Source organism: Neophocaena asiaeorientalis, unplaced genomic scaffold (assembly GCF_003031525.2).
Source record: "Neophocaena asiaeorientalis asiaeorientalis breed wild unplaced genomic scaffold, Neophocaena_asiaeorientalis_V1.1 scaffold22, whole genome shotgun sequence".
NCBI classification, from domain to species: Eukaryota; Metazoa; Chordata; class Mammalia; order Artiodactyla; family Phocoenidae; genus Neophocaena; species Neophocaena asiaeorientalis.
Window position 1 is genome coordinate 1,949,551 of NW_020174422.1, and position 27,173 is coordinate 1,976,723.

The following is a 27,173-nucleotide window of genomic DNA, read 5'->3' on the forward strand; positions in this document are numbered from 1 at the left end:
TGCATAATTCCAAGCAATTAGTAACTTTCCAGGGACGCCCCATGACAAAGGCCAAGGTGGGGAATAAGAGAAAAATGCCAAAAGATATAAAACTGAAACACACACTAAAATGCCTCTCACGCCAACAATAATTCATAACCAGGTGCGGGCACTGAGTTGAAGAAATCTGCTAACATCTGCTTTGAAGCACTCGAGCCTTGAAATACTGAGTTTTCCAAGGGAAGGATGTTTTCATGCGTATTTTCATATTTTCATGGACCACGGCGCCTCAAGCATTCCATCATGCCATTCTGATTCATCTAATTAAACAGAATTAATATAACTGGACAGTGCGTAGGCTTGTCACTGGGTTCTTCCCCTCAAGCCTTAAAGACAATTTCCTCCCCCGGAAAGAAAACCCACAATATTCCCATGATGGGGAGATAAGAGGGATCTCCTGTTTTCCCTGCACTATTTGTTCCTGCCAAGAGTGGATTTGGCAGGATGTCCCGGAATATAACACCCCATACAATCAATAATCTGAATGCCAGTCAAAAACATAATTTTTCTTTCTGAAGTAAATCCATACACTGTCTATTCTGTGATGCACTTGAAAGATTCAGAGCCGAACACATTCTAGCTGTGTCCCATCTGGCTTTCTTGGGCTGCTACGAAGCATCAGGGGCCTCTGGATCAAACTGTTCTGCTCTAGCCAGCGGCTGGGCAGGGGCCGCTCTGCAGCCGTCCTGGGTAGGGGGTTACTGTGAGACCGTCCTCTCCGGGGTGGCCCCAAGGACACAGGGACGGGAAGAAAGGCAGTGGGACCAAGAAGAGGACTGAGGAACCTGTGCTTTCTTCATATCTTTCTTTCCCCTTATCCCTCCTGTCTACCATTTCAGTTTTTTATTTCGGAAAGGACAACCGTGGCTCTCTTATCATTTTGTCGAGGACCAAGAGGAGGAGAAGTGAATCTGTGACACACTAAACACAGGCTCTCTGAGGTCAGACATGCAGCCCCTCCAAACTGAGTTCTAACCTCCTTACCCAGCCCTCCCCCCGACATCAGCATCCCAACCACCGCCCTGTTACTGAGCCCACCAAAATGGTCAAGAAAGCATTACCAATTATGCATAGTATATGGTGACCACTATGGAAAAAAATGTTAAAGTATGTGCTAGAATAGCAAATTCAAGAGTGATATTTATTTTTATCTTTTGTTATTGTTATTGGGCTGTCTTGATATAGAAAATTATGTTCAGAATAAGTTATTACCAACATCCCATTTACATATTTTGCTGAGATTGGAATGTCTCAAAGCATGAGTTCATTTCTGACCTAAGTCTGTGTCCTCCCTTCTGGATTCACATATCACAGAGAAACACGAGAAAAACAAACAAACAGAAAGAAAACCAAAGATGACAAGCGCTTCTCTTTTTAGCTGGATTCCCCAACAGAGCACTCTTTAATGTTTACCAAAATTGGGCCATAAAATTCTACAAGATTCTATGCATATGGCTTGACCTTTTCTTCCCCCTGCTCCCTGTCCCCAAAAGCAGCAAAAAAGCCAAATATAGAAAAACAGAACAGCTGTCTGCTGGCAAAGACAACATCCCATTGTACACAGCCACACCCTGACACAGACACACACCAGCCCTAAGCCATCCCTGCGCGCCAGCTGGTTTGACTTCTGTAGATTTTCCCAAGGGCCCACCGAGCTCACCCTCTGATGCAAGAGTGGACAGGAGGCCACAGGCTGCGGTGGCTCAATATCTGCAGGCAGTGCCAACGCACGTCACCCACACTGACACCTCTCCGTTGACCTCCCACGCAGGGGCAGAGCCAGAAGGGAAGGTTACCTTGCAGACAGCCGCCTGGAGCACTGCGTCAAAGCCGCCCTCGGGGGCATCGCGGTTCCGGGACACCCTCTGCTTCCGAACTTCCTCGTTGAAGCTGTCCACTCTATCTGTGAGAGGCAGCAGATGGCGGAACCCAAAGGAGGGGACACAGTTTGGGAATAGCTTGTAACTGGAGAGAAAGAGGAGAAGAGTCACTTTTCCTTCATTGTCCCAAAATCTTAAACAACCAAGTAACTGTGCATTTACTGAGTGCCTTGAACGGCACCAATGAATACTCACTCAGCACCTACCACGCGCCCCTGGGACAGACACAGTGGGGGAGCACAGAGAAATGACATAGTCCCTACTCTCCAAACACAAGCTCTAAACTGCGGGCGAGATAGCACATACCAGGCTGTAGGTGAATGAAATGAACAAATGGGTCGTAGGAAGTAGCGGTTAACAGTGGGCTACCGCAGTCAGAGGAAGCTGTCACGGAGGCGCCCTGACGCGGGCCTTGGAAGATGCAAGCGCCTGGTGGGACAGGCACCGCAGCCTGGGCGGCACCGAGGGGAAGGAAGGCTCTCACAGGCTGAGGAAGGCGGGCGATGTCGAGTGAGGGCAGCGTGAGCAGAGTGACTCTACGAAACCAGCTTCTTACATCGACTCTGCTGCTGCCACGTGACAAAGGATCGCGTAACCCCTTCGTGTCCACCCACTCAGAGACCACCAGGACGTGCTGGCAACCGAGCAAACACTAAATGCAACAGGAATGAAAACGTTCTGTTTCTTCGTTCATTTATAAGTACTGGAATGATAAAGCATCAGCTCTCCTAGACGCAAAGAGAAATCACTTAGAAGCAAACCATCTTCGAATGGAAAATGCTACCTGGAAATCTGGAAAGAGGGAAGTATTGCACCTCAATAGGAGGTTAATGTCATGTCTTTCTCCTGAATATTGGGTGTTCTCATCTTCAGTTTGCAGTGGAGATGGCCCCATTCCTAGAGGAAGTTAGAGCCCAATCACATCTGCAGGAGTTTCACTTGGCTATATAACCAATGAAATAGGAAGAGGGGCCTTACATTGTTTCCAAAAAGGTTCACTGGGTAAAAGGGGAGAGGGAAGTGCAAATGCAAGGGCCCTGTGCCAGAAGGGAGCACAGAGAGCCCAAGGGCAGAGGGAGGCCAGTTAGACTGCAAGGCAGGGAACAAGGGCAAAGATGGGCTATGAGGAGGCTGGGGAGGCAAGCTGGACCAGACTGTGCAGGTCTGTGGCCATGTTAAGGAAGCCTCTCTTTCAGAACTAAGACAGAAAACAAACACCAACAGAGAGGCATGAGGGGAAGGCTTCGTTGCCTACCCAATTCAAGCCGTGTGCGTGGGAAGGGAAACAGGCTTAGCAACTCCTAGCAGCTCCTGCCTCACTGCCATCAAGAAGGGCGGCTGGAGCAGGTCTGAAAGGCTCCCCTCCTCCCCGAGAGAGGCAACCTTGGGCTTTCTAAGAGGATCTCTCATCCCCTCTAAGGGCCTACGGTACCTGCTCCATCAGTCACTCGCAGCAAGGCGCCTCTGCAGGGTCAACCCCACTGCCATGATGGCCACGGTGCCTCCGGACAGGGAGAGCTGCGAGAAGCTGTCCCCACTTGCCGTCCCCACTTGCCGTTCCTTTGTTTCACTCCCTCCTCCTTCCCCCAAAATCTTCACCCGCCCCTTGTGTTTGCACAGGTCAGGCTCTTCTGTAACCCATGCCTCCGGGCCACCCAAACTTTCTATTCTCATCTCAGTTCCCCATAAAGACAAAGGTCATGGAAATTGCATTCCCAGCTGGAAGCAGGAAGTGAGCTGAGGTCCCATCATAGTCATCAGACAAATAGATGGGCCCAGGAGGAAGGAAATGTACACAAACTCTCACTCCCCTCCCTCGCCCTCTGAGCAACTTCACCCTTCTGTGCTGTGCTGGTCCGTGGCTGCGGACTTCAGGTGTTTACTGTCTCGGTTGATGGGGTCGGTTGAGGAAGGGAGAAGAGGAACGAAACTATGACTGCTGCTCAATGAGAAAACCAGAAAAGCTGTGAAATGCTCAGCTAAATCAGTTCAGCGTTTTTTACCTCTTCCCTTCCTGCAAAGGGGAATAAGTAGATATATTTTTACTGTGGAGAATTACTATTAAAAATCAGGAACTAGAAAATGTGTTTGCCAGAGAGAAGTCTTCATTGCAGAGAATTTATTATAACCAAACCAGAATCACCTCTCAGTGAGAGGAAAACAGCTTTGTCACACAGGCTCTGTTGAATGTCTCCGTAGTCTCTGGAAAACAATGTCAACTGTGTCTAATTTAACCCCTGGAAGAGCTGTCTGAGCGACCTGAAGATCTGGGTGTTTGAGGGTCTCATGCCAGGAAGCCCTCCCACCCCCAACTGTGTCTGTGCCATAGGACCCCAGTTTAGGGCCTACTAAATCTTTACTGGATTAAGAATTATGAACCAGGAAGATGAATAAAATATATATGCTTAAAGAGTCTGGGGGAGCATGTGTGTATAAAAAGTGAATCCTATTTGCAGATGCTAGATGTAGGCAAACCCAAAAAACAATCTAATGCTTCAGGACAATATTGTGGACCATGGAGCTGACAGGGCAAGACCTCTCCTCTTCCTCTAAACAAAGAGAACTGCTGCGTAAAAATCTAATCTTCAAAAATGTTAATATGTAGCCAAGACTGGAAGCTTAGCGGGGAAATCCCAGGTGCCAGGAACGGAGAGAAAAGCATTGCACAAATGAACGGACTTAAACTAGGTGGGAAGTGAGCAAGGATCTCCTGGCAAAGGGATCCCCCACCCCCCCACCCTAGCGTGTTGGGGCCTGACAAAGGTCTGGGGCTTGGGGCCAGGTTCTAACAGGGACAGATGATGGACCTCAAGCCAGCGCAGGGCAGAGCACTGGAACAGGGCTCTCTGCATAAAGATGAGTGTTACAAAGAGCTGCCCTGTCACTAAAATCAAACCCAGAAAAATTCCAGCCACTGGCCTGGGAGAGAAGCAAGGAAGATGCACTCTGGGCTCATGGTGAGATGAATCACCCATAAAGATTGTAACTCCAGGCCTAAACAAGTCAGAATTCATTACTTTTACAAGGAAGGAACCCCCCTGCTGAGAAATAAACAGAACTAGTCCCACAGTAAAACCCAAAGGATCCTAGCATCAGGGAACAGAAAACCACCCTGCAGGGAAGTCAGTACCCCTGGGGCACAAACAACCTCTGATGAAGAGGAACTAATGAAAAAGTTATAGACCCCATGAGAAATAAACTACCATGAAGGAGTATCAGCAAATTCAACCAACTGCAGGATCTGCAGTTCAAGAAACAGGTAACAAAATTATCTAAAGTACATTAAAACAAAGATATTTAAAACATTCAAGGAGAAGGAAAAAATACCAAAGACTAGAATGGGATATTATTAGGAAGAAAAAAAAATCAGAAGGCTATGAAAAAATAGTATGAAAAACAGAAGTCTAAAAGAAAGAACCAAATAAAAAATAGTCACTCAAATTCAAAAATGAAACTTCAGTGTATGGATTAAAAAAAATTGAAGAACAAGGTACTGCCACAAAAACCAAAATATAGATCAAAGGAATAGGATAGAAAGCCCAGAAATAAACCCATGCACCTATGGTCAATTAATCTATGACAAAGGAGGCAAGACTATATAATGGAGGAAAGATAGTCTCTTCAATAAATGGTGCTAGGAAAACTGGACAGCTGTATGTAAAAAAATGAAATTAGAACATTCTTGGGACTTCCCTGGTGGCGCAGTGGTTAAGAATCCACCTGCCAATGCAGGGGACACAGGTTCGAGCCCTGGTCCGGGAAGATCCCACATGCCGCACAGCAACAAAGCCTGTGCGCCACGACTACTGAGCCTGCGCTCTAGAGCCCACAAGCCAAAACTACTGAGCCCGCGCGCCACAACTACTGAAGCCTGCATGCCTAGAGTCCGTGCTCCGCAACAAGAGAAGCCACCACAATGAGAAGCCTGTGCACCACAACGAAGAGTAGCCCCTGCTCGCCACAACTAGAGAAAGTCCGCACGCAGCAACAAAGACCCTACACAGCCAAATATCAATAAATAAATAGACTTCTTTTTTAAAAACATTCTTTAATACCATACACAAAAATAAACTCAAAATGGATTAAAGACCTAAATGTAAGACCAGATACTATAAAACTCTTAGAGGAAAACATAGGCACAGCACTCTGACACTAATTGCAGCAATATCTTTCTCAAGCCATCTCCAGAGTAAGGAAATAAAAATAAACAAATGGGACCTAATTAAACTCAAAAGCTTTTTGCACAGCAAAGGAAACCATAAACAAGACAGAAAAGACAACCTGCAGAATGGGAGAAAATATTTGCAAATGGTGCGACTGACAAAGGATTAGTCTCCAAAATTTACTAACAGCTCATGTGGCTCAAATATCAAAGAAAACAAACAACCCAATCAAAAAATGGACAGAAGACCTAAACAGACATTTCTCCAAAGAAGACATACAGATGGCCAAGAGGCACATGAAAAGATGCTCAACATAACTAATTATTAGACAAATGCAAGTCAAAACTACAATGAGCTATCACCTCGCACCTGTCAGAATGGCCATCATCAAAAAAAATCTACAAACAATAAATGCTGAAGAGGGTATGGAGAAAACGGAACCCTCCCACACTGTTGGTAGGAATGTAAATTGGTACAGCCACTATGGAGAGCAGTAAGGAGATTCCTTAAAAAACTAAAAACAGAGCTACCATATGATGCAGAAATCCCACTCCTGGGCATATATCTGGAGAAAAACATGATTCGACAGGACGCACGCACCCCAATGTTCATTGCAGCGCTGTTTACAATAGCCAAGGCATGGAAGCAACCTAAATGTCCATCGACAGATGAAAAGATGTGGGAATTCCCTGGCAATCGGTGGTTAGGACTCTGCACTTCCACTTCAGGGTGCACAGGTTCAATCCCTGGTTGGGGAAGTAAGATCCTACAAGCTGCGTGGCGTGGCCAAAAAAAAAAAAAAAAAAAAAAAGATGTGGTATATATATATATATATACACACAAGGGAATGTTACTCAGCCATTAAAAAGAATGGAATAATGCCATTTGCAGCCACATGGATGGACCTGGAGATCATCATCCTAAGTGAAATAAGTCAGACAAAGACAAATATCATATGATGTCGCTTATGTGTGGAATCTAGAAAAAAATGATACAAATGAACTTATTTACAAACCAGAAACAGACTCACAGACTTAAGAGAACTGAGCTTCTCTTAAGGGGAGAAGGGTGGGGGGGTGGGGATAGATTGGGAGTTCGGGATTGACATGTACACACTGCTATATTTAAAATAGATAACCAGCAAGGACCTACTGTATAACACAGGGAACTCCGCTAAATATTCTGTAAAAACCTAAATGGGAGAAGAATTTGAAAAAGTACATGTATATGTATAATGGAATCCCTTTGCTGTACACCTAAAACTAACACAATATTGTTAACTGACTATACTCCAATATAAATTTTTTTTTAAAAATTGAACAAAATGATAAACTGGAAGAAATTTTCTATTATGAAGCTAAGGGAAAGAAAGAGGTAGAAGTTATGGGAGAAAAATTTAGAAACATGAAGTTTAGAATGAGAGGCTCCAACACTCACCTAGTAGCGTCAGAAAGAAAATGGAGAGAATCGGAGACAGGAGTCAGATGATGTCTGAACATTTTCAAGAATAAAGCTATGTTCTTAGATTAAACAAGCAGAGCAAGTTCTGAACAATGCAAATAAAAGTACTAAATCCAACCTAGCCACATTGGAATGCATATCATTATAGGACATGAAAAGCACAGGGAAATATTAAAAGCCACCAGAGAGAAGGAAAACCATTAGATAGAAGACTTTTCATCAGCCACAGGACGTGCCAGAAGACAATGAAATAATACCTTCAAGGGGGTGAAGGAGTACCATGACCTCTTGGGAGAAATACAAAGGGTAAGAAAAAATATAAATGATGAAGGATGAAATGTATTATCTCACTTGCAAAGATTTTTACAGATGTATTTCTATTTTTTGTGTGTGTGGTGAGAACCCTTAAGATGTACTCTCTGAATGACTTTCAAGTATACAGTTGTATATTTCAAGTACAGTACTGTCGCCTATCACCACCATGCTGTACATTAGAGCTCCAGAAGGTATTCATCTTATAACTGTAAGTTTGTACCCTTTGACCAACATTTCCCCCTTCCCTGGCCAATCACCACTCTACTGTCTGTTTCTATGAGCTTGGCCTTTTTAGATGCCACATATAAATGAGACATGGCATGTATATCAGCAACAGCCTAATACCTCTAACAAAAGAAAAAGTGTTCAGAACCAGAAATAACAGGCCGGATTAATCCATCAAATCCTGTACCAGTGAATACCATGTGACTCTTCCCAGGAACACTATTTCTATTACTCCGAATAGCAATTAAACAGTTCTTTAATCTGATGATTAAATTACTTTTTTTTTTCTCTTCTTATGGCAGCCCTGGTACTACTTACTTCAGCTCTGGCATTTCTGGTTCATTCTAAGATGGGAGGGGATAAGTCTAGGATTTTGATCCTTTGGCCGAAACATCCGGAGCAGGAGGCGGGACAAACCTCAAGAAAGCCCCACGAAGGGCTTCCCTGGTGGCGCAGTGGTTGAGAGTCCACCTGCCAATGCAGGGGACACAGGTCCATGCCCCGGTCCGGGAAGATCCCACATGCCGCGGAGCGGCTGGGCCCGTGAGCCATGGCCGCTGAGCCTGCGCGTCCAGAGCCTGTACTCCGCAACGGGAGAGGCCACAACGGTGAGAGGCCTGCGTACCGCAAAAAAAAAAAACAAAACTGGTTCTCTTCTGAGATGTCCTGCACAGGTGGTTAAATCACTCCTCCTGACTCCCCATCTCCCCAAAACTTCCCGGGGCTACTGCTGCTGCTTCCACACCACCACAGGAGAAAAAAACCTAACAGAAGGTACCATTGAGAGAGAACGCTGTGATTTTTCTCTCCACATGAGCTGAAGGAAAAGAACAGACAAGGATCACAGACGGCAACTACGGAGCCAAGCATGGAACTCAAACTGAGACAGGAAGACAACAGGACAGCCATTTTGGAAAAGGACCAAGGGAACGACCTTGAGAAAACGGGCTTGACAGGCCAGAAAAACAGCACCTAAAAGCTTGGGCTTCTGAGACAACAACCAGAGACTCACAGGAGTAAAAGATTAGCTCTATCTCTGTTCCACTGACACCTGTACATGGTTTCCAAAGGACAAAAGTGGAACTATAAATCTGCCACCTAGCAGAACTGCCGAACTCCCAGTTCCCTGAAAGATATAGATAAAAGCTTGACACGCATTCCTAAGGTGTTTTAGCAGGAAGCAGGCCCCCAGATGAAAACTGCCGACTGCGGACACATAGACCCCAGACTGCTTGAAACCTGAAGGTTGGTGATGCTCCAAACTTCACCTCCATGCCAACCAATCCAAGAACTAAGCACAAGCTGCTCAGGCACCCTGTGGCCTCCTCCCTCACACTGCCTTTAAAACCCCTTCCCAGAAAGTCCTCGGGGAGTTGACACTCTTTTCCACCTTCTCCCTTGTGCACAAGCTATCCTTTCAATAAAAAGCTTCGTTTGCCTAAGAGTCTTGTGGGAACAATATTCGTTTCTATGGTATTGCTGTCCAAGAACGTGGAGAGGGCCTGATAACAGAACCAATGAAGCAGCCCAGCTGGGAGACAAGAGGGAGTGGTAGGGACTGTGGCAGCCAAACAACATGTGGGACAAGGCCGGCTTTACTAGACCTCCCAGTTTTTTGAGAAAACCTAAAATCCTCGCTATTCTTTGTTAAATCTTTTATTTTTAACTGTTGGTAACTAATTCACAGTGCCATTAAAACTCAGGAAAGGGCTTCCCTGGTGGCGCAGTGGTTGAGAGTCTGCCTGCCGATGCACGGGACACGGGTTCGTGCCCCGGTCCGGGAAGATCCCACATGCCGTGGAGCGGCTGGGCCCGTGAGCCATGGCCGCTGAGTCTCCGCGTCTGGAGCCTGTGCTCCGCAACGGGAGAGGCCACAGCAGTGAGAGGCCCGTGTACCGCAAAAAAACAAACAAAACACTTAGGAACGCAAATAAAGCACATGTACAGGCTGAATCAGGAACAGAAACAGCCTGATTACATCCCCCCACTTGCTCTGTTCTCCTCCAGGAACCGTGGGGAATCTCCGAGGATACCCAGGCAACCACACAGAGTCCACTGCCTGGACGCGGGAGATACATCTCAGCCTGCTCACTGAGCCATGCGGTGACTCCCCTTTCATGCTGCCCAGCTTAGGGAAGAGAGATCTGTATAACTCAGACCTGATGATTCCTTCCAAACTCCCATTCTTTCACCGGATTTCCTGTCTCCCAAGCAGCCTGTCAGTGTGCCTTGAACTCACTGTCAAAACTTCTACTGTCTGCAGTTGGTTCTGCCTTCTAGGGCTTGGAGAAGTAGCTCTGAATAAGGAGAGTGTAATAACCTTGAATATTCAATGCTGAGGGCCCCAGGCCAGTCCTTCATCCTCTGCCAGCCTCCCATCTAGCATCTGATAGTTCACCGATGGTCCCCAGAAGAATCAAAGTAGAGACACGCCCTGTCTCTCAGGAGACAGGACCCAACCAGAGGGCGGAGGTGAAAAGTAGCAGACAGAATCACTATTCCGGATGAACTGAAAACATTTGGGGTTAAGATGCTGTTGCTCCTGGTGAGTAGCAGAACTCCAACAAAAAGACATGTGGCACTGGGATGCAGCTGAAAAGGGCCCTGGGGACAGGACCAAAGTGACAATAATGCCAGCAGCTACCTGTGGCCAGGAGGAATCTAAACCCAGAAAGTGAGGACACCTAGTGTCTCTCTGTGGCTAAGGAACTTAGAATCTCGTTTGTATCTAAAATTTTTTCTTATCTTATTGTTTTTTCCACTGTTGTGTCATTGCAATCCCAGGAAAGATCTAAGTTAGCTTCTAGGAGTGTGTACAGAAGGGTCAGGAAGGATTCAGAACATACAATACCAGCATAAATACCACCTCACCCCCACCCCCCAGTCCAACCCAGAGCTGGGAACTTCTGAGGCTGCCAAAGCCGGGACAAGAAGTTAGACAGGCTCAGGGGCTTTACAAGCAGCCCTCTTCCCCTCGGGGGCAGCCAAGGAGACAAAGAATCGAAAATGACATCACAAGATGCCCGAATCCCTGAGTCACCACTTGAAGAAGAGCCGCCACAGAAAGCAGCTCCCATCAGATTTTTACAAGCAAGAAATAAATTTTCATTGGGGTGAGCCACTGAGATCTGGGGTTTGCTTGTTACTGCAGCACAGCCTAACATTACCCTTAGGCAAGTGCCTAGAAGGGTGGGTGGTTTTAGAATGGGTATTATTACTCAAACTCAAGGAAAGCATCTGGGTGGCAGTGTGATTTAGATGGGGAAAAAATAAGCGTCATGTTGATGGAAACAGACTCTGGAAGTAGTTCATCCCGATTCATATTCCAAGTCTACCCCTTACTATTTGTGTAATCCTTCTAAGCCTCGGTTTCCTCATCTTTAAAATACAGCTCACCAGGACCTCCCTGGTGGCTCAGTGGTTAACAATCCGCCTGCCAGTGCAGGGGACACGGGTTCGATCCCTGGCCCGGGAAGATCCCACGTGCTGAGGAGCAATTAAGCCCGTGTGCCACAACTCCTGAGCCTGTGCCCTAGAGCCCGTGAACCACAACTACTGAGCCTGCATGCCTAGAGCCTGTGCTCCGCAACAAGAGAAGCCACCTCAATGAGAAGCCCGCGCACCTCAACGCAGACCCCACTCGCTGCAACTAGAGATCCCGCGTGCAGCAACGAAGACCCAACGCAGCCAAAAATAATTTAATAAAATAAATAAATAAAATAAAATACAGCTCACTTCTAGAGACCTCAAAAGATTGCTACGAGATTTTAATGGGATAATCCATATAAGGTATGAAGTGCAGTGGGTGCCTGACACTTAGTAAGAACGTAAGTCTTAGCTATGCCTCATCTAGCGATGCTCTGGGGCCTCACATGCCACAGCCTAACCAAAGCTGAACATGGAAATGAGTCAAGAAAAAGTTGAAGGTTATCACTCGTTGCCACACTGCATAATCTTGCCATTTAAAAGAACACATGAAAGCCCAGAAAGGAAACAAACCACCTTCACAAAGGTTGTATTGGGGAGTTGGAGGAAGTGACCCTCCACCTCCAATACACAAATGCACTAGGGCAGGGACCTATTCACCATCCCTTTTCCTCTTCCACTGCGCACAGCTAACCTAGTTCCCAGCCTCCCCGCTAGAACCCAGCTCTGTAGAGCAGAATGTAGAAGCAAAGGCCACTCTATCCTGGTCCATAGGATCCTCCTATGAGCAGTCCTCCAGGCATGATGACCTTAGAAGCCACATGTGAACCAATGGAGCCTGGGACCCCGAGTCACTGCTTAGAGGACAGGTGTCCACTGATCGGGAGACCCATTTGCACTTAGGTTAGCAGAAAATAAACTTCCTTCAAGTTTGAGTCATTACATACTTTTGGATTTGCTCACTGCAGTAGTTAGAAACTCTTGTTCTCTAATAATTTCTCGAAAATTTTCTTTTTAAAATATTATTTTTAATTTTTAAAATTTATTTATTTATTTTTGGCTGCATTGGGGTTTTGTTGCTGCACGCGGGCTTTCTCTAGTTGCCGCGAGTGGGGGGCTACTCTTCGTTGTGGTGTGCAGGCTTCTCATTGCAGTGGCTTCTCTCGTTGCAGAGCACGGGCTCTAGGCATGCGGGTTTCAGTAGTTGTGGCACACAGGCTCTAGAGTACAGGTTCAGTAGTTGTGGAACGAGGGCTCAGTAGTTGTGGCTCGAGGGCTCAGTAGTCGTGGCTCGCAGGCTCTAGAGCACAGGCTCAGTAGTTGTGGCACACGAGCTTAGTTGTTCCACGGCATGTGGGATCTTCTCGGACCAGGGCTCAAACCTGTGTCCCCTGCATTGGCACGCGGACTCTTAACCACTGCGCCACCAGGGAAGCCCTGTCGAATATTTTCTAATTCAAGTACTTATGTTGGAAAAAAAAAAATCACACCTATAAAGGGCAGGGTTTTCATTTTGTTTTGTCAAGGTAAGTTATAGTTATGTATATAAACAATAGGAACCGACTTTGATTCATTTATTCCAAACATCTCAGTCACTCCAAACAAGGAGATAGTTTAAGTTGTTCTGCCTGCTCCCTCCCTGATCACCGGGGTCTATCACTTCCTGAGAACACTCTCTAAAATCTATTAATGTAGAAAACAGTGCTGTGTCTGGCAGGTAGGAAAACAAATGAGCTATCGTCATTGTATCTTTATGCAACCTTGTAACAATTTATTTCTTCGCAGGCAGAGGGAGGACAGAGCTGGATTACCCTTCATCAAATTTAACACCTTAGCCAGGTTCCCTCCCCGCACCCAGATATGACCTCCCTGGGCCTTTCTTTAGGCTCAGTCTTCCCACTGATCCATTCCCCCATCCTTGAATACCCAACAGAAGAGCAGCTGGTCACTCACCCAATGCACGGGTTGGTCTGGTACCTCGGTGCCGTGTAGGAGAAAGGAGAGATGTTCTTGTCTACAAAAGACCCAAACCCCAAGCGGAAGTTGCTGGTGAGCTTCCTCATCTCCTCGGCAAGCTTGGTGCCCAGGCTCCGTATGTTGTCCAAGTCATCCTTCATGGACAGAGAGAGGTCCATCAGGTAGTACAAGTCCACTGGATAATCCTCCACCTGTCGAACCTGCAGCTGGAAGGTAGTCTTGTCACCTGTGCCAACCGAGAGACCGTGCGTGTTAGAGGTCATTCAATTCGCTGGGGCTGAAGAGACGGGTTTTGCTTTCAAAGCTGGTCCACCTCTGACTTTTCTTTAGTGATTGCGTGCCTCTCAGAAGACATCTTTTCCACTCTGGAAACAGAGTGACCGAAGGGAATATGGGTGCTGAGGATGCAGCTCTAGGTTCTCCTTTCACACACAGGCCTCAGCATTTTTTAAGGAAACTCTTTAAGAACCAATCTCCCTAGTAGTGTTCTGTTTTCTCAGCAAAAAGGACCCTCAGGTAATTGGTGGACAGTGCACCAGACAATTCCACAGACACAAATTGGGTGAAAGTAGCCCACCAAGCACATACCAACTTCAGAGAAAGGACTGGCCAAGATGGGAACGTGGCCAGGAGACTGTAAAGGTGTATGTGAAACAGAACACAGGAACGAAATTAACAAAAGAAGGGTACAGACATGAGTAAGAACTGAGGTGGGGAAGAGAGATGTACAAGGCAAGGGAGACTGGGAAAACAAAGATGGTTACTTAAAATACCCCCAGAGGGCAAAAATGTTCATGCTTATGCCGGGCCACCTATTTCTATCTCCCCAGCCATTTATCAAACAATCGTATTTAGTTCTCCAACATATCTGATATCACAGACACAAATCATTATTATCATAAATTATACGTATAAATATAGGAAGACATGTTCCAAACTTTAGCACCATCGAAAAGAAAAAGAAGAAACAGAAAGGAAACACTACTAGTACAGCTACGAGAAAGAGAAAATAACTTTTGGTTCTATAATAAGCAGTCAACAGCCAAAGGGAAAAGAAATTGATTCAGAGGAAAAGAACAATGAAAAGAAAGGCAGTTTCTGGCAGGCGTGGCCTCTGCAAGCTAGCCCCACATGGTGTGCAGAAAGGCCCAAACCAAGTCAGCGCAGTAACTGGAGGACGCGTGCCAGGACGATGATCCTTCGTCGTTCATAATCTCTAAAAACACACTGTTCAGAAACAACTTCAAGTAGTGAATTTTACCAGGTGATCCTATCTGCCCTCAGGCTTGTTAGCCTCTCAGGCACCAAGAGATGTCCTTGAACTCTTCGGACAGAACTGTCTACACACACTTGAAATCTGGACGTCCTCTGTGCGTTCAACGGTGCAATGGTGAAGGTGGCCTCGCTCCCGCACAAGGGTCCACACCTCATCTGCCCGCGGTCACGTCTCAGAGGCGTCCATCTTTCACCTCAAGATGACAACCAGCGAGCTGAAGCCTTCTCGAACTTGCAGGATAGGGAACCCAGTGCTTTGTGCTCCCCGCACCTCCTCCCACCCCAGACGAGGCATACTTACTTCATTAACAAGATCTCAGTCCAAGTTCCAGCTCTGCCCCTCAACTAGCGGTGCAACCCGAGCCTCCATTTCCTTAACTGTAAACTGGCAATGACAACAGCATGAAGGCTATGAAGCACTCATGTGGGAAGGAGTGTTCTGTAAGCAGTGAAGGCCTGCCCAAATGAAGTATGATTATTATAATTACCATGGTAGTCTGAGCGTCAGAGCCAAGCCTGCTTCCCCAGACTTGTCCTTACATGTGCTGCTCTAGCCTGATGATGGATGTAGTTTGGGTTGCCTGTTGGTACGAGCCTATTTTTAAAAGCCACTGGAGCCTGACTCAAACAGAGGAATGTTCGAGATTTCTTCCAAAATGAATTCCGGACTGCTACAATATCTGTCTCTGGTTCCCAGGTCCCTGCACAGGGCCCCTCCCATCCCTGGAGGCCACATCGCAGTGGGGGAGGGGCGGGAGGGCCTGCGATCCTGTCCCCTCTGTCCAATCCCATGGCCTCTTTACAAGGTCTCCTGTATTTTGTTACTTGTGCCCTTCCCCCAAGTTTCCAGGTATACCTTCTTTAATCCAGAATCCACTTCCACCTTTTGCGGAATTACGAGCAATTACAGATGAACACTTTAGGACCAGGAAACAGGGAACTAGCTTGGATTCAGGGAGGCTGGAAGGCACCCATGGGAGGGAAGTGGACATTAGCCTCGGAAAGCAAGAGCTGGGTTGGAATCCAGACCTTGTCACCAAGAGCTCAAGGTCTCAGGCTCCTTTAAACTTGCTGCTCAGTTTCTGGATCAGTAAAATGGGGGGGATGCTAATTATTGTGGGTATTAAGGAGACAGCATATATAAACACCACACAAATGCTTCTACACAAGAAAAACTTCGGCCTCAGTTCCCCTGAAAGTCAATTATTAAAGCAATTTCCTGTGGGGCTAAAAAGAGAGACAGGACATTCTGCCAAAAACTTGAGTGTGAATGGCTAACGGCCTTGGGTATTATATTTAACTCCAAATTTTCCAGACATGAAGGCAAAGAGGGAAACGAGATGTGGTACATAGGTCTCTTTGTATACTAAGGGGTTATCTATTCTGAAGTAAGAAATCTCTTGTCATTAAATTCTAAGAGAAATTGATCACTACAACACACACACACCTCCCCATAGGGAGGCTGCAAATGGTAAAAAAAAAAAAAAAAATTTCTCTCCCAGTTTTCCAAGAAGGGAGGGGTATAAGAAAAGGGGTAATATCATTAATGTTCGGAATCAGGGTTTATGGCTACCTTATCTATGCTGGATTTTAAATGCTACAAACTCCTCAGTGGGCCTTGGCAATAATTCAATGTTCTGTCAGTGTAATAGGGAAGAACCTTATTATTCTACTACAAGTTAATCACTAAAGGGATGTTGCCTATAAGATTAAATTATACATACTGACCCATCTCTGGGAACCCTGCCTCCCAGGTAATGAGCATTAAGCTAAAATACCTTTGTTTAGCTCACAGGAAACATCCTGACAGGCCTACCTGTGATTAGCTGCAAGAAGGAAGAAATTAACACATCCCCTTCCAAGTCTGGCAGGAACCAGGCCCTTACCCACCTCCCCTGTTAGTATTAAAGAAGCCAGAATTCTAACTCAGGGAAGATGGTTCTTTGAGACGCTAGTCTACCATCTCCTCTGTCTGCTGGCTTTCCAAATACAGTGGCTACTCCTTGCCCCAGCAGCTCGCCTCTCAACTTACTGGCCTGTTATGCTGTGAGCAGTACGAGCTTGGACTCAGTTACATCAGCAGATTTTGGAGGGACTGACATTTCTGGACCACTTCTCAGCGAGGGTGCTAAGCACGGGAATTAAGCCACAGTGCCGCAACTCCCCCACCGAGGGCGCCCCCATGGTTAGCTGACTGACGGTGAAACTGCTGCTGCACGCCAGGGGCGCCCTATGCCGGGAGAGGGTCTGGGGCAAGTTCTCCATCTTTGGGTACACTTCCGGAACCATGCACACTCAACAATACCTCCAGCCACCCAGTTCTGCACCACCCGAGACTTTCTTTTTTTTATCATAACGACAACATTTCCTTTTTTTTGTTTTTTTTTAATTTATTTTGGGCTGTGTTGGGTCTTCATTCCTGCATGCGGGCTTTGTCTAGTTGCGGTGAGCAGGGGCTACTCTTCATTGCAGTGCATGGGCTTCTCATTGCAGTGGCTTCTCTTGTTGCGGAGCACAGGCTCTAGGCGTGCGGGCTTCAGTAGTTGCAGCACACGGGCTCAGTAGTTGTGGCGCATGGGCTCAGTTGCTCCGCGGCATGTGGGATCTTCCCGGACCAGGGATCAAACCCGTGTCCCCTGCATTGGCAGGCGGCTTCTCAACCACTGTGCCACCAGGGAAGACCCCACCCGAGACTTTAAACCAGTCGCCACCTCTCATGAGTCCAGGAGAGTGAGAGCCGGGCTCACCTTCACTGTGGGCACTTGATCTGTGCCAGTCTCTGGTGACACCACGCAGCCCAGGTGTCCCCCTCCTCCCTCTCCATATAAGACCTCCTTACAGGGACTTCCCTGGTGGCGCAGTGGTTAAGAATCTGCACAGGGGACACGGGTTTGAGCCCTGGTCCAGAAAGATCCCACATGCTGCGGAGCAAATGGCTGCAGCCCTCCTGTCTGGAACCATCCCCCATAACCCCTGCCTCAGGACAAGCAGCAGGATCAGAGAAATAGGATAAAGCAAACCCCAAAGAAAACCTGAGCAGGGACTTCCCCGGTGGGCCAGTAGTAAAGAAACCGCCTCACAATGCAGGGGACGGGAGTTCGATCCCTGGTTGGGGGAACTAAGATCCCACATGCTGCGGGGCAATAAGCCCGTGCGCCACAACTACTGAGCTCGCGGGCCTCAATTAGAGAGCCCGTGTGCCACAAACTACAGAGCCCAAGCGCTCTGGAGTCCACGTGCTACAACTAGAGAGAAGCCCACACACAATGAAGAGCCTGCACACTGCAACGAAAGATCCTGCGTGCCTCAAAGAAGATCCCACAGGCTGCAGCTAAGACCCGACATAGCCAAATAAATAAATATTTAAAAACAAAGAAGAGAAAAGCTGATCACCTCACATCTGTGAGGAGGAAGCTTCTCCTGCAAGCAGCCCCTCCCACGTCCTGCTGGTTTTTCCTGCTTCCAACGCACCCAGCCCCAGCTGTGTTTCGCAAAGAATTCCTGCCACTACCGGGTTCCTAAGTGTAGATCCTCCCACCATAATCAATAGCAACCAGCATTCCCTCTGAAATGTATTTTTAAAGGTTTCTTCTGTCTTCCCTTCAATAAAAAGTGACAAGTGAGCTTTTTCCTTAGAAACATATACCAGATGACAAACATTACCAGAAAATGAAAGTAGAGAATTCTAGCAACAACTTTTGAGTTTTTTAAGATTGATTTTTGTTCAAATATTAAGATAAAGTAGTGTCTCAACAGATAAATACTCCTGCTATCCCCAATATAAGTAGTTTTTTGATTCCCTAGAATTATACTTCTGTGCTAGAAATTGAAAGAAACATTAAAATCAGCTATGTTAAAAATGGACTACAGGGCTTCCCTGGTGGCGCAGTGGTTGAGAGTCCGCCTGCCGATGCAGGGGACACGGGTTCGTGCCCCGGTCCGGGAAGATCCCACATGCCGCGGAGTGGCTGGGCCCGTGAGCCGTGGCCGCTGAGGCTGCGCGTCCGGAGCCTGTGCTCCGCAACGGGAGAGGCCACAGCAGTGAGAGGCCCGCGTACCGCAAAAAAAAAAAAAAAAAAAAAAAAAAAAAGGACTACAGCTGAGCAGGGAATTAGGGGCCTAGTGCACAACTTATAAGACTTATCATCCAGCTCTCTGGTCACTGCAGCAGATGGCAATTAATACCCGGAATTAAATCCAGACCCAGAAGCAAAGAACTGCCTCACTGGCCGCCCTGCTGTACCAAACACCACTCCCCACCTCAGAATTCTGACACTTGACAGATGGAACCATCAGGAGAGTTACTGGCCTTCACAGTGTCTGACCCCAAGCAATTAGGGCTTGGCACTTCTAGTTTCCTTGAAAATAATCTTATCTTAGTTCAGGCTGCTATAACAAGTACCATGGACTAAGTGGCTTACAAACAACAGAAATTTATTTCTCACAGTTATAAAGGCTGTAAGTCCAAGATCAGGCCAGCGTGGTCAGGTTCTGGTGAGAGCCCTCTTCTGGGTTTCACACTACAGACTTCTTGCTGAAGGGGGGAAGCACCCTCCAGTGTCTTGAGGGTTTTGGGGTTTTGTTTTGATAGCACTAATCCCATTCATGAGGGCTCCACCCCATGACCTCTCAAAGGCCCCCCTTCATTTCCTAATACCATCACATTGGGAGTCAGTTAGAATTTCAACATATTCAGTCTATAGCAAAGCACTATCCATCCATCATCAAGTCTTTTTAAGTGTGCATTGTCAGTCTGGGTAGCAGAAGCAATACCTAAGTCAGGTACCTGCCATCTCCAGCCAGAACGTAGGAGAGGAGAGAAAAGCAGCATAGATAAGGGCTGGCAGGAAGCCCATATCAAAAGCAACCAATCACCTGCAGTTTAGTCAACAGTATGGTACCCAGGTCAATTTCCTGGCTTTGATTACAAACTCTGGTTATGTAACATATTATCATTGGGAAAAGCTGAGAAGGGTACACAAGAACTCTATAATTTTTGCAACTTCTTGCAACTCTAAAATTACTTCAAAATAAAACATTAAAAAAAACTTTAAGCTACCAATCAGAGGTCACTTTTTAACAGGCTAAGGGATTGAGGCAAATAAAGACTTAAGTAAACCTTTTCTAACTGCTCCACCTCTAGCTTTTTACCATTTCAATATGCTTTAAAGCTTACATCCTTTCTTAAGGATTTTATACCCTTTGTTAAGGTTTTTTTAAGATTGTTATCCTGACATACAGTTTCCAGGACTGGAAACAAAATGGAAAACATGATCTTGTGTTTATACAAAATCTTGCTTAAAGTTTGGCAGTTCCTGAAAAAGTTAAACATAGAATTACCATATGATCCAGCAATTCCACTCCTAGCTATATAACCAAGATTATTGAAAACATATGTCCACACAAAAACGTGTACATAAATGTTCACTGCAGCATTAGTCATAATTGTCCCAAAGTGGAAACAGCCCAAATACCCATCAACTAAAACGTGGTGTATCTATAAATATACCATGGAACATTATTTGGCCATAAAAAAGAATGAAGTCCTGATACATGCTACAACATCAATGAATCTTAAAAACATTTTGCTTAAGTGAAAGAAGCCAGACATAAGAGACAACATAGGGCTTCCCTGGTGGCGCAGTGGTTGAGAGTCCGCCTGCCGATGCAGGGGACACGGGTTCGTGCCCCGGTCTGGGAGGATCCCACATGCCGCGGAGCGGCTGGGCCCGTGAGCCATGGCCGCTGAGCCTGCGCGTCCGGAGCCTGTGCTCCGCAGTGGGAGAGGCCACAACAGTGAGAGGCCCGCGTACCGCAGAAAAAAAAAAAAAAAAAAAAAAAAAAAAAAAAATTATTATATTTAAAAAAAAAAAAAAAAGAGACAACATATTATATGATTTAAATGAAATGTCCAGAGTTAGCAAAACCTCAGAGATAGAAAATAGATTAGTGGATGTCAGGGGCCGAATATGGCGTGGAGGCAGAGGATAGGAGTGACTATTAACGGGTACAGGGTTTCTTTTCGAGGTGATGAAAATGTTCTGGAATTAGATAGTGGTGATGTTGTAACCACCTTGCAAGTACGCTACAAACCACTGAATTGTATACTTCAAAATGGTGAATTTTACAGTATGTGAATTATATCTCAATTTAAAAAAAACAAAGCAAAACAAAAAATTCTGCTTAAAGTAGAGGAAAATTTTTCTTTCTTTTTTTTCCAGGCTTATCCCAGAACAATTAACTTTGCCTTGGTGAAGTACCTCACATATTGTGCTGAAGCTTGTCCTTGACTAGTCTGGCATGAGGCTAGTAAAGTGCTATACTTCATTCAACAAATACCTATTATGAGGTATTGGGGAGCAGGGCAAAGGAGGAGACAGGAAAGCATTCCTAAAAATACACAATGGAAAAACCAATCGTTACATATCTGAATGCCTTCCTGAGTCACGGGGGCATTGCCCTGAAGTACGTACCCGCTTGGTAAACTGAAAATGTTGTTAATTGCAACAGACCATTCTCCCCTTTCCCCAAATAAATATCTGCAGTTTGACTGTCCTTCTCTTTATAATTACTGAAATTTGCAAAATTTGAAGAGGGATCATTGGCTTCAAGCGTTTCTATATTTGAGAAACATGTTCACAAGGTTCTAGACTCTAGGAATTCAGATTATCATCTGATCTCCTCCTAAGCCTTCATCTCTACAGACTGAAACACCCTCACAGCTTGGGTGCGTCTTCACAGGGCAGCCAGCCCCTCCTTCACCTTGACCGCCACAGCAAAGGGCCCTCCATCACCATACCTTCCCTAGGACCAGAGCTGCACACAGCACTCGCATCGTGATTTTGTATAAACACAGGATCATGTTTCCCATTTATTTCCAATACTGGAAACTGAATCATAATGCTTAGCGAGAGATTTGACTATACCAAATAAGAGTGATTTCTTTCTTTAATTGAGTATACGTTGAACTTCATGCATAAATAAGCATTGTGCATAAACTTGAACTTTGAGAACTCTGCCCAAGGAGGGTGCCCTCAATCAAGTCACTTCTTTGGGGGCTGTTTTAAAAGCCAGTTGATAAGTCAAAGCAAACAACAGTCTCTCTGCCTTAGAGCCACACCTGAATTCTGATTTTGAAAACTGGAATTGAAACTGTGACATCTCCGATTCTGTGTTGACCTCCAACTCTTCCCTAAATTAAATCTACCCTAAAGAATAAGGATTTTCCACCATGAAGAATGTTTCTTGGAGAGAGCACCACAGGCTCAGAGTAATTCTAGATGAGCAGTTCCAAAAATCAAAACCTCCCTCGATGATGACCCTCAAACTATAACTCTTCTAGAGGTGTTACTTTTGGTCCTTGTTTCCAAAAATTAAGTGAAAACCGTATACAATAATAAATACATTGTTAGCATACGAAAAATATGAACACATATGCAAAGACAGAAGATCTAGTAAGAATGAAAAACAGTGTTAAAGTGAATGACTTTAAGAATTTTCTTGAAGTGACTGTTACGCTGTTATGTTAAAAAGGAAAATACACCCTTGATGTTAGTCGTAACCATTCTTATCATACACTGTGTTCTGATATATTAATAGTCCACAACAACACCTACGTCCCCTTCTAGGTCAGAGCCCTTGACCCTGAGCCTGACTCCACGTAGGGAGAGGCATTCATCTTCCCCCCGGAGGACACCATCGGACATTGGCTCACAGAAAGCTTCCTCTTCTCTACCCACTCACACAGCTTTGTAAGGGCTCCCCCTTCTCTCTCTCAACTTGGAATCTCACTAAACAAAAGGCGAAGTGTCCCCTCCAGTGAGATGACTTGTGAAAACAGTTACTTCAGCTAATCCCAGCACTAATCCCTGGGCCATCCAGCAGTTTACGCTGCTCTACGCCACTTACACCCTTCTTCCGTTTCTTATTTCCAAGACAATTCAATAAGCAAAATACAACAGTTCTCAAATACACAGTGACTCAGAGTTCTTTCTAACGACAACAAGAAGAACAGGCAATACTATAAGACGTGCAGGGCTGTGCTAGATCCATTTCTGAGACATGAGAATCTCTATCCAAATCTAGACGTGGCTGACTCCAAAATCTGCATCTTTGGCCATTACTCTTTGAAAACAACAATTAAAAGTTCTTCAGGTGCATTTATACAAAAAGTCTCATTTAAGCCTCTGAACAGGGCTGTGAGGAATGAAGGTGACAAAGACCCTGAGACGCTACGGAGTAGAGCAGCTTGCCCAGGACCCCTGAGCTAGGAACAGAGCCAGAACCAGACAGCCTAGGACGGCCAACTAGATCCCTCATCTTTCCACTGACCCAGCCGCCCTGAAGTCTAAACAAACCACCTGGAAATAGTTATTGCCAGTGGTTTCCTAGACAATGAGAAAGAAGAAAGGCTAAAAATCAATGGGATTTGGGAAAAAAGCTGCCTTCTCTCAACAATGTGATACTTTCTCATTTGGCCACACTCACATCCTCCCTTGACATCGCAAGGGACCTAATATGTAGAAGACAAAACGACAAACGTGGTGAGCTAGAAACAACCATGAGTTGTGCGACCACAAAGACTCAATACTGAGTCAGGTTCGCTGCTCTGACTGGGAGCCCTTGAGCACACAGCTCCTCAGGTGTAAAGTTACATCAGCTACCTTCGGGTAGGTCAAGTAACAGGCACAGAGTAGGTGTGCAAAAACCGTCAGTTCCCTTATACCACAATCAACTCCAGGGCTGGCAGAGGCTCCAGGGTCACAAAAAAAAAAAATCTCTACTCTGCAAGTTCGTCCTTTCAGAATGCCACTGATTCAAATGGAATTTGCTGACAGGAAAAAATACTTTCTCCTGGCAGTAGCACGTTCCCTGAGAAACTTGCATGAACTAGGGAGTAAACATACCAGCATCCTCCCATGAAAAACAAGAACATTATTCACAGTAGTCAAAAGGTGGAAACAATCCAAGAGTCCATCGATGGGTGAATGGATAAACAAAAGGTGTCTATACGTACAATGGAGGATTATTCAGCTTGAAAAGGAAGGAAATTCTGGCACGTGCTACATCATGGATGAACCTGGAGGATGCTACACTAAGTGAAATAAACCAGTCACAGACGGACAAATATATATGTGAGTCCACTTCTATGAGGTACCTGGGGTAATCAGATTCACAGAGACAGAAAGTGGCAGGGTGGCTGCCAGGGGCTGGTGGGGGAGGGAGTGAGGGGTTAGTGTTTAATTGGTACAGAGTTTCAGTTTGGGATAACAAAAAAGTTCTGGAAATGGAGAGTGGTGATGGTTAGACAACACTGTGAGTATACTTAATGCCACTGAACTACACACTTAGAAATGGTTAAAATGGTAAATTGTACATTACACATATTTTACAATTTTTTAAAATAGCAAAGATACTCCGATCATCCACAAAGGCCTTGGACTCTGCTTCCTGGGGTCTGGGCCACACCTCACCACTGCCCCCTCCCTGGTCCGGCTCATCTTTCCACCATCTTGAACAGGTCCACCCCAAGGGCACTCACTCACCGGGCCGCAGGTTCACCGTGACCTCCTGCGGCGTCATCTGGATGACGTCTGACCCCGCGGGGCTGGAGCCCTTGCTGCTGAGAGGCAGGCTCCGAAGGACCTGGGTGCTGCTGACCGGACTCTCAAACTCGCCGCCACAGCCGTTCCTGACCAGGTTTGCCTTCAAGTCGCACCGGGAGGTGACCGACCGCAGGCTGCCAAAGTCCTGGAGGTGTGGAAACAGGGGAAGAGGGCAGGAGGCGGTCAGAGCAGCTCCAGGACACCTCAGGCTGTAGACTCATCACCACCCTGCGACCTCAGACCCTCTACATTCCATTTCCTAAAAGCAGACAAAACAGAAACTCCCCCAAGTGCCTCACCAAGCGTCATGAGGATTAAGTGAGGTGTCGGATGTGAAAGCATTTTGCAAGGTGTGAACACGCACAGTAAAAATGCTTGGTCTCGTTATTTTAATGGTCAAAAACGCTCCTTTAAAACATGTGCCTGTCTACACGATAAGCAGGAGAAAATAACTGATACGGTCAAAAGTCGCATAACTAAAAATTTTTGAAAGATACCATATAAGTGGCCAAGTAGTCATCACTCAGACAACAAGAGTCAACCTCTGAGCTGTTCCCTCATCTAGCATATCCAGGCACAACCATTCTGGAGAGCAATGCCGTACCTTTTGACCCCTTGGTCGCCTCCTAGGAATTTATCACCAGAAAATTATCAAAAGGAAAGCAAAACTCTGTAAGATATATACTGCATGTTCCTCAGAATAGCACAATCATAAACTTGAAGCCAAAATCCCTAAACCAGAAGAAAAATATGGTTTATCACCTCAATAGATGGTACAGCCATCACAAATAATTATGAAGAAGACTGAACAGAAATTTCAAAACATTAAGAATAAAAAATCAGAAAACAGAATGGTATCTGCATTAGGATGCCAAAGAAAAATAAAAACTTAAGATAGCTGAGGTGCTAGGGGAGAGGGAATAAAATGATATTTTTCTTTTTCTCTTTATTGTTGTTTAAACAATAAAGCCACACTGATAAGAAAAATCTTTCTTTCCTTCAGTTGGATTTAGGAGAAGGCTGTGCATCAGGATGACCCACCCCAGTTTGGGGTACTAGGAGTTTGGGCCATTTACTTTAAAATGAAATGATATACTTTGTTATAAAGTAGGATACCTAGCAGCAGTGATCGTTTTCCAGTAAGGGGGTTTTCAATGGCAAAGCAAACCCATTCACTGCTGGATGTAGAAAGGAAGATCCCCTCTTCCAGTTGGTTGGACTGGAGTAATGGCTGGAGGAGTTAGATGCTCTCTCTTCCTCCCGCCACTGTAAACACTTTGCCAAAGAGCCTCAGATGAGTCAAGAGTCCGCTGACCGCAGAGGGACTCCCCTCCCCCTTCATCATGGTCTAGGATGCCCCAGACCAGTCAGTGCCCACTGGGGTCTTTGCAAGACTCAAGACCAAGAAGTCAAGAAGACTGCAATATTTTTAAGTAAGTAAAACCAGATGTGTTGTTCTGGGCCTCTGTGCTTTTGGTTTTTTTGTTTGCTTATATCTGAATTTTTTTTTTTTTTTAATTTTGTCTATTGAACTCTTGACATGACGGGAGATCTTGCATGTCAACAACCTCGGGACTGCGCTGTAAATATAAATGGCTCCACAGACACTTGTGGAACACGGTGAGAACGATGATTATTCTAGCAATTACAAGATTCCAAAGCTGAGGTTTCTAAACTGGGTTCCGAACAGTCTAGCTTGGCTCTGATGAAGCAGTAAAAACCTCCCAGGGATAGGGAAAGGAGAGGTAACCTCCTGAGGGCCTTACAGGTATGGGACTGCTGTCTTGAGCTGTGCGAGGCACAGGGTGAATTAGCTGTCCAGAGCTGAAAGCACTTAGAGGTTCGCCTGCTCAGAGCGTACGTGGCTAGAGAATTTCTGAACTTCTTGCCAGCATGCTGGCCTTGCTACCAGCTCCCCCAATTCCACGGAGCTGGCTGTCCTCCGCCCAGTTCTGATTGTCAAAGTGCACCTGTCTCCACCAGACCAGTGCACATCCCCTCCCCCACCCCACCAGGCTGGCGAGGAAAGCATCTTCAGTCTCCCAAGGGCGATGGAAACCCCTAACGGCCCTCCCCTTGGTCTGAAGCAGCCTGCATTCCGGAATAGACTAGGTCACAGAGCCAATCTGTTTCACCCTAAGCAGGAGGCAGCTACATGATTCCTCACCACAGCCTCAGCCATTCACGTCATCAAAATCATTCCCTAGGGCTTCCCTGGTGGCGCACTGGTTGAGAGTCCACCTGCCGATGCAGGGGACACGGGTTCGTGCCCCGGTCCGGGAAGATCCCACATGCCGTGGAGCGGCTGGGCCCATGAGCCATGGCTGCTGAGCCTGCGCGTCTGGAGCCTGTGCTCCACAACGGGAGAGGCCACAACAGTGAGAGGCCCGCGTACCGCAAAAAAAAAAAAAAAAAATCATTCCCTAATGCCTGGACACCTTCACCAGCAATGAACTTCATCCAAGCTTCCCAGTCAATATGCTCAAAGGCCGTTTCCGACAGGCAGTACCAGTCCCTGAGGGAGGACTTGTACAGGGCCACCTGCTGCTCAGGGAAGATGTACCTGCTGGGCTCCTCAGGAGACCTGAAGTCCAGGACGTGCTTCCCACACCTGAAGAACTGAGAGGCAGCCACAGAGTGCCAATTACAACCTTGTTTGTGTAGCTGGCTTTCCTGATTGTGCTCTGGGGCTTCTTTATTCTCTAGGATGTTAGGAGCAAAGCCCTTTTCATGCCCCTCATTGGTAACAGCTTTCCCTTCATTCTCCTTAGTAACATTCTTCAAGGTGGTGGCAAACCTCCACTCCA

At 46.1% G+C, this 27,173-nt stretch overlaps 1 protein-coding gene across 1 annotated transcript in view; it reads right to left on the bottom strand.

Annotated features, from left to right (window-relative positions):
* ITGB5 (integrin subunit beta 5) overlaps positions 1-24,507 on the bottom strand; it is a 93,942-nt gene extending 69,435 nt beyond the window's left edge. The window contains exons 1-3 of the mRNA XM_024756490.1: positions 24,307-24,507; positions 13,463-13,712; positions 1,836-2,004 (exon numbers count right to left, since the gene is read on the bottom strand). Of these exons, the coding sequence (XP_024612258.1) occupies positions 1,836-2,004; positions 13,463-13,712; positions 24,307-24,343 (456 nt within the window). The 5' untranslated portion in view covers positions 24,344-24,507. The remainder of the gene's footprint in view (positions 1-1,835; positions 2,005-13,462; positions 13,713-24,306) is intronic.
* Between the last annotated feature and the right edge of the window lie 2,666 nt (positions 24,508-27,173).